Raw genomic sequence first — 8280 nt, 5'->3', positions numbered from 1 at the left:
TCTTCTTTTGTGCAAAATCACAGCAACAAGATGGAATTTGTAGCCACCTGGGTAAGTCACATGTCCATGAATGATTCAGTTTTTTGCAGGCCAACGCCGTTGTTTTCATGTTAGTTTGAATGTTCCCAGGAAAGCTCAGATGTGGATTGGCATCTCCCAAAGTCCACTGTCAGTTAAGTGTTTCTTGATTGGGCACTTACTCAGAATAGTCCCTTCTCAAGAAGCTGACCAAATGCTTCACTGATGCTACTTAGAATCAAACACATAGCCAAAATTCGTAACTTCAAATACAAAAATGATACACACATCCAGACAGCATAATTATAAACAGCAAATCAAAACCTTTCCATAGACACCTTACTTGACACCCTTTGTACAAGTTTTGGTGCAACCATAGGACCTTGGTTGCAACAATGATCTATACGGTCACAGTTCACGTCAATAATGTCACAGGTGGTGCTGCCCAGCTAAGGCAGACTAGTGCCTACCTATTTCCACACCGCGCTGAACCCTGGAAGTGGCCAGGAGCGATCCAGCTTCTAGGAACGGGGGCCACAGGGCTCCGTGCACTGCCCCTGCCCCGAGCACTGGCTCCACACTCCTGTTGGCCAGGAACCGGTCAAAGGGAATGGGGGCTGAGGGGGGAGAGGAAGGGGGCAGTGCTTGCGTGCCTCCGCCTAGGAGCCAGACCTGCTGCTGGCTGCTTCCGTGGCGCAGTGCGGTCCACCCCAGCTGTGCCACTGAACTGCCGGAGGTAAGTCCGTGCCCGTGCCCCAATCCCCTGTCCCAGCCCTGAGCCCCCCCACAAACCTGGAGCCCCTCCTTCACCCCAAACCCCCCAGCCTCAGCCCAGAACCCTGACCCCCTCCCGCACCCCAACCCCCTGCCCCAGCCCCGAACCCCCCCCAACCCAGAACCCCTTCCTGCACCCCAAGCCCCTCATCCCTGGCCCTACCCCAGAGCCTGCACCCCCAGCCCAGCGCCCTGACCCACCCTGCACCCTAACCCCCTGCCCCAGCCCAGAGCCCTCTCCCACACCCCAAACCCCTCATCCCCATTGAGTCGTGGGCATCAACAATTTTCTTCAACTGGGTCCCCAGAAAAAAAGTTTGAAAACCACAGGTCTAAAGAAGGTTGTTTAAAAAACATCTCATCAACAAATATTGTGAAAAAAAGGTACTTATGTTTTATTATGAAAGTCACACCACTATCTGAAACATAGTATCTGCCTTAACAAATCTTGTTATAATTGTCATCTAAAAACAAGCAAAAGGGATTTAAGTTTAGTTTCGTGTGTTTTGGTTATTTTATTCTTGTTCCAATAAATATTAATATACAAGAATGACTAGATTTCTTCACTTCTTACTACAAAAAGGGACAATATTTGAGAATTTAATAAATCAGAGCACACATTTATTTTACATTTCTGTTACCCAAAAGAAAAGTTTATGATCTCCGCCAACTGCACATAATGGAAGAGTCCTATGCCAGGTCAAACCAGATCCTACAGCAGCAGAGCCAATAAGAATGGGCTAAAAATAATAATAATAAAAAAAAATAAAGACTTTTTTTCAATATATCATACAGATATTTACTAAACCAGAGCTAAATATGCAATCACAAGTTCAATAGGCAACTAAAATGTGAGACTTTTGCAAAAAAAACAACCCACCACACCATTCCTTAAAGAAAAAAAAAAGAGTATTTAAGTTAAAAATCTCACTGCCTACTATCTATTTCTGTCAGCTATTGAACGCATATTGTTAAAATACAATACTGCAAAATGTTCTACAAGTGATAGAATTGAATCTTTGCAGAGTATCTACAAAGGCTGTCTCCAGACCCCAGATGATTTTAGTAAAAGCTGCTGTTATTTAAGGTTACAATTAATATGCTTGGAAATAGTATGCTTTTTGTGCCGAAGACAATGAAAATCTGCCTAATATAAAACCTCCTTTCCTCTGTTCTATTAGAGAATTGGAATACATTTGAATTATAAAATACTGTAGGATATCTTATAGGTTATTTAGTTTGTACCTTGTAGAATGCAAATAAAACTCAAAAGTGGTATGATTTAAGTTGCCTTAATAAAGCAGATACAATTAATATTTTCTAAGATTCTGAACAGTCTTAATGCTTGCATGTGAAAAAACAGAGACAAATGATGGAAAGAACAAAGATCAACAGATTCTCATTCCTCTTGCAATTGTACAAAAAGCAGTGTGTGGCATATGTCCACTTGATTTGACTGATGATCCTTGCTTAGTGCTTCAAAGGCATGACTTATTCTACCATCCTTCCCAATATTATACTCTGGGATAGTATTTCTCCAGCCTCAACTTGGTAATCAGTTCAATAATATAGATGTGACAAAAAGCCACCACAGTTAATCATCTGATTGCATTTGTAAACTATGATTGTCCAATTTGTTTTTGAGCCATTAATATCACTAATGATGATTCTGTCAGTATTACTTGGAGTGGAGAATTCCATGGTAATTAAAAGATATAAAAGAAAGTCTCTCCTTGTACCTTACATACATTTTATTTGTACGTATTTTCAGAACACCGAGAATTGTAAATAAGCTTATTTTAAACATAATAAAGTATCAGAACCTTCTGATTTGGCCTTATTATAACTAAAAACAGTGGGGAAAAAAGTGCTAAACCCAGAGTTGAGAGTATTCTAAGATTTTCCTCTGGTAACTTTTGGCACGGAAAAAGATGAAGTAGTAACAGTTTCTACATGATCTTCATAAAATTTTAAAAGGTATAGCTGTTTATACATGGATTTAAAAAGAATGGATTGATACAAAACAAAACATAGAATTGTATAATTTTACCTGAGGGTGTCCTAAATGATGAACTAGAAGCTGGGAAGTCATCTTTCCTGGATAGCCAGTGGTTGCAAACAAGTTTTCATTCACTCTGGACCACCTATGAATAAATCCAAGGTGCTCTTAAATACATGTGTTATACCATCACGAGCATACGCAAATCTGATTTTTTGCCTGCAGTGAAATATTGTGTAAAGCCACCCTAAATTCTGCTGCAACCTGTGAAATACATGCACTGAGATACTTTATATTTAAGACACACCCCATTCAGTCCTATCTACATGAATTAAAAATGAATTAATGAATGTGTTATACATTAAGGACCCTATCCTGTCAAGTCCCAATCACTCTCAACACCCGTTGAGATTAGAATCTTGCGGGATGGAGCTATCTAAAAGCTAACAGTCTATTGATGGAAAGAAGACATGAACGCTAGAAGGAATTGGGACCCCAATCCCACAGCTGCGTACATGCAGGCAGACCCCTGCACTTGTGTAGAGCCCCACCGATTAGCAACAAACAAACTGTTAAATTATTTCACTTTGTAACATTGCTGTACTACAAGATGCAACGCACTGTAGGCATTACTGGAAACAATAAACAACACTTGCTAAAATGAGCTTTTAAAAATTAAACAGGCTACTAATATAATTTTTCTTCAAATTAATTTAACCCCTCTCCCCCAAACTATACCTGAATAATCTGGCTCGATCCACATGGACAGGTCTCTTATCTTGTGGATAACTACATAAAAAAAGGCATTTTGAGTAAGCATCCATTCCACAAACTATAGGAAATGATACACTTCACTTCATATCACAAGGACAAAAAGTACAGATCATTTAAAAGAGTAGCAGGTTCAAGTTGTAGGGTGGGAAAACATCTACTAACAGACAAAAATTCTTTTGACAATCATGCCATGTCTCATAGAAAAACAAGGAAGTGAAAAGTTAAGCCACCTAATAATACACATCCCCTATCCCTCCACACACAAGCACACCCCATTACCACAATTACCATGTGCAACAGACCACGCACTACAACCTTAATTCTGCCCCACTGTCACCATTTCTGCATGCTCCCCTTTAAGCAGATTATTTCCCTCCTCCACCATACACTGAGATGGCTTCATGGAGTAGTTGGTTGTGTTGGTAGATGGAAGTTTGATAAAAGGTGGAGTAGAAAAGATTGATTAAAGGGGGTGAAAGAATGCTCACATTCCTCCAAGGGCTGTACTTATGCCCTGTAGTGATACTATGAGGGGAAGAAAATCTAATGTGTCTTTAAAAAAAAAATCAATTGAATCTAAGGAGACCACACAAACTAAAATGAGAGCTCTTAACCGCTTTCAAGTTCTGTGTCTAAAAACCGAGCCTCGGGGGAGACTGAGGATCTGAAGTAAAGAAGACTGCAACATGGTACCCAGGAGAATGGGCGGGAGGTGGAGAACCCAAGGCCTACCAACTTGTGTGAAGCAAATGTTATATTTATGCAAGACAATATGTGCTTAGGCATTTGTTGATTTAACCCTTTTCTCGCTGCTTGTCATATTCTATGGATTAACAAATAATACTTTGTTTTGAAGGAGCTGTTCTTTGTCACTGTGTTTACCAGCTGGTTACAGCTCCTGGAGAGAAGTTGATAGCAGAGGCCAAAGCCAGTTGGTTCCGGTGAGATAATGTAATGGATGAGCAAGACCGGTGATCGATTTTAAAAGTGGGGCAAATTGTGGTGTTTTACTCTAAAAGTGTAGGTGTAGGCCTATCACTTTAAAGAGGTGCCACTGGAAAGGTCAAAGGCACAGCACACTCCTGAACCTTAACAACTTGAGCCCTGATTCTGCAAAGACGAATTCATACGTTTAACTTCGTGACCTGTAAGTAGTCCCATTTAACTGATCAGGGCCTTATTTGCACAAGTAGTCTCACTGAAGTCAATGAATATGCTTACCAAAGTAAACGCTCACCATCCTGAATGAGGAAGGCATGATTTGGCCCATAAAGTTCAATTTTCAAGTAAAAGTTCAAAAGGAATTGTCATCTTCTAAATCTTAAACATATGTTTTCCATTTATTCTCTATTTTCAGAATTTTAATTGTGTAAAAGAACTTTGCTTTTGGTACAATCTCCAGAAGCCGTACAGTCCCAACACTTATAGTAAAATATATGTTTAAAATATAGTGTAACATGTGAATGGACTGGATGGCTGGGGAGGGGAGGCTTATATCATTTTGGAGATCAGACAGGCCCAGTTAGGTCACACCCTACTCAGCTGAAAGGATGGGTAGGCCAGATGCTGAGTCTCTGTTGGGAAGAGGAAGGAAAGAAAGGGAAAATATATCGGTGAAGAGGGAGGTAAAAGAAGTGTGTGTGTGTGTGGTGGTGGTGGGGAAACGGAAATCCTGAGGAAACTCTCGTAATCCTTTCTAAACCCCTACTTTCTCCTTCAATTCATCAAAAGGCACTAGTCTAAATTCAATTCCACCAACATTTCAATTGTAACAGCAATTTAGCTGAAGTAACAAATAATGCATTACACACTATTTAAAAAGAAATCATTATAAGAATTTGTTTGTGAATGATAACGGTAAAGTCACAAATTCCCTGGAGAAGAGAGCGGGAGTGGTTTATTATAGAAATGCTAGATACTAAAGCCCCAGTTCATTTCCATTTAGCAAAGCATCTAAACATGTGCTTAAAAGCTTCGTCAAACTGGGGCCTTAAGCACTGGCTATAACTATAATGAAGTTCTACTTAGCTAAGTAAAACATTATCAAAAATATCATCCCTAATCATGCAAATGGAAGAGATGGTGTGGGGAAGTCTTCCCCAGTTTGACAATGATACCTGGAGCGAGTAATATCCCAGATTAACCAATCATTTCCAGCAACCGCTCCAATTTTAAGGGTGTTTCTTAAACACCAATGTGCGGACATCAATGGCATTTGTTCAGACTGGAGAGACAGAATGGCCTGCTGGGTAATGAGATCGTAAAATCGAATTGTTCCATTCTTCTCTGCTACCATCAACTGCAAAAGAAAGCAATACAAGGATTTTACTCAAACTTTTGTAAACTGCATTCTTTGTAATTTTGGCCATAATTTAAATCTTTATTACTGCACAGCAAACCAAGTGCTCCTGCAACAAAGCATTAACAGGAATGGAAGGTGTGACACCTAGCTTTTGGGGTGAAAGTGGTCATGTATGTTAACATTCTGCCAACAATTAAAACAAAATGATAACCCAGCCACTGGTATTTAATTTTTTATGAGATGGGTGGGTACTGGAGAAAATATAAATGTCAGTTAATATAAATAACTGACATCTATCAATTCACATGCTACACATGATGCACTATAGGCTTTTCCATGTACGCACAGCAACGGTTTAATCATGTGGAATGGTGGCTGAAGCATGAAGGGGCATACAAATGTTTAGAATATCTGGCATGTAAATATCTTGCAATGCCAGCTACAAAAATAGCATGCGAACGCCTGTTCTCACTTTCAGGTGACATTGTAAATAAGAAGCGGGCAGCATTATCTCACGTAAATGTAACAAACTTGTTTGTCTTAGCAACTGGCTAAACAAGAAGTAGGACTGAATGGACTTTAAAGTTTTACATTCTTTTGTTTTTGAGTGCATTTATGTAACCAAAAAAAAATCTACATTTGTAAGTTGCACTTTCATGATGAAGAGATTGCACTACAGTACTTGTATGAAGTAAATTGAAAAATATTATTTCTCTTATCATTTTTACAGTGCAAATATTTGTAATAAAAATCATATAAAGTGAGCACTGTACATTTTGTATTCTGTGTTGTAATTAAAATCAATATATTTGAAAATGTAGAAAAACATCCAAAAATATTTAATAAATTTCAATTGGTATTCTATTATTTAACAGTGCAATGAAAAAGACGGTTACTCACCGTTGTAACTAACTGTTGTTCTTCGAGATGTGTTGCTCATATCCATTCCAGTTAGGTGTGTGCGTGCCGCGTGCACGTTCGTCGGAAGATTTTTACCCTAGCAACACTCGGTGGTTCGGCTGGGCACCCCCTGGAGTGGTGCCGCTATAGCGCCAGATATATACCCCCTGCCGACCCATCCGCCCCTCAGTTCCTTCTTGCCGGCTACTCCGACAGTGGGGAAGGAGGGTGGGTCTGGAATGGATAGGAGCAACACATCTCGAAGAACAACAGTTACAACGGTGAGTAACTGTCTTTTCTTCTTCGAGTGATTGCTCATATGCATTCCACTTAGGTGATTCCCAAGCCTTACGTAGGCGGTGGGGTCGGAGTGAGATGTTGCAGAATGCAAACTGCTGAGCCAAAGGCTGTATCATCTCTGGACTGTTGGACCAATGAGGCAAAGGTGTGGACCGAGGACCAGGTAGTTGCACGACATAGCCCCTGGAAGGATATGTGAGTCAGGAAGGCAGCAGAAGACGCCTGAGCCCTGGTGAAACGAGCAGTAAAGTGGCTCGATGGAACATGGGCCAAGTCACAGGAGGTGCAAATGCATGACGTCACCCAAGATGAAAACCTCTGGGAGGAGACAGGTAGGCCCTTCATCCGGTCTGCCAGTACAACGAAGAGTTGGGGCGTACGAAAGGGCTTTGTCCACTCGATATAAAAAGCGAGCGCCCTACGGACGTCTAGGGAGGGCAAATGTGCTCCCTCCGGGATGAATGTGGCTTCGGAAAGAAGACCGGAAGGAAGATATCCTGGTTGATATGAAAGGTAAACAGCACCTTAGGGAGGAAGGCCGGACGCGGTCACAACCGCACCTTGTCCTTGCGAAACACAGTATACCATGGGTCCACCGTGAGAGCCCGAAGCTCGGAGACTCGTCTGGCCGATGCAAAGGCTACAAGGAAAAAACTGTCTTTCAGGACAGGTATCTCAGCGAGCAGGTTGTCAGTGGCTTGAATGGGGCAGGCATAAGTCTGGTTATAACCAGGTTGAAGACCCAGGTTTTGGCGGGGCGGCGAACCTGGGGGTATAAATGCCCCAAGCCCTTGAAGAACCTAGAAACCACAGGGTGTGAGAATATGGAGCGGTCACTCTCCCCTGGGTGGAAGGTAGAGATGGCTGCCAAGTGTACCCTTAATGATGACCGCACCAGGCGCTGCTGTTGAAAGATCAGAGGTAGTCCAAGATGGAATGGATCGGAACCTCGGTGGGAGAAACATTGTGCGTTTCATAGCATCAGGAGAAACACTTCCAGTTGGCCAGATACGTTAACCGATTGGAAGGTTTCCTACCACCCAGGAGAATCATGTAGAACCGAGGCAGAACAACATAACTCGGATCGGTTTAGACCCACAGCAGGCATGCTGTGAGGTGCAGGGATTGCAGGTCTGGGTGGTGAAGTTTGCCGTGATCCTGTGTTATGAGGTCTTGGCAAAGAGGCAGGGGAATCGGGTTGGCTACCGACAGG

The 8280-nt window shown here is 41.7% G+C and overlaps 1 protein-coding gene across 2 annotated transcripts in view; it reads right to left on the bottom strand.

The window, feature by feature from the left end:
* Positions 1 to 1057: 1057 nt before the first annotated feature.
* Positions 1058 to 8280, bottom strand: part of NUP37 (nucleoporin 37) — a 36914-nt gene continuing 29691 nt past the window's right edge. For both annotated transcript variants that reach the window (XM_044988211.1, XM_044988218.1), the window contains exons 7-10: positions 5683 to 5864; positions 3530 to 3580; positions 2843 to 2936; positions 1058 to 1532 (exon numbers count right to left, since the gene is read on the bottom strand). In XM_044988211.1, coding sequence (XP_044844146.1) covers positions 1419 to 1532; positions 2843 to 2936; positions 3530 to 3580; positions 5683 to 5864 — 441 coding nt within the window. In that variant the 3' untranslated portion in view covers positions 1058 to 1418. The remainder of the gene's footprint in view (positions 1533 to 2842; positions 2937 to 3529; positions 3581 to 5682; positions 5865 to 8280) is intronic.

This window comes from Mauremys mutica, chromosome 1, assembly GCF_020497125.1.
Source record: "Mauremys mutica isolate MM-2020 ecotype Southern chromosome 1, ASM2049712v1, whole genome shotgun sequence".
Classification (NCBI taxonomy): Eukaryota; Metazoa; Chordata; order Testudines; family Geoemydidae; genus Mauremys; species Mauremys mutica.
The sequence above is the reverse complement of the archived record's forward strand: the minus strand, read 5'-3'. Positions and strand labels throughout refer to the sequence as shown.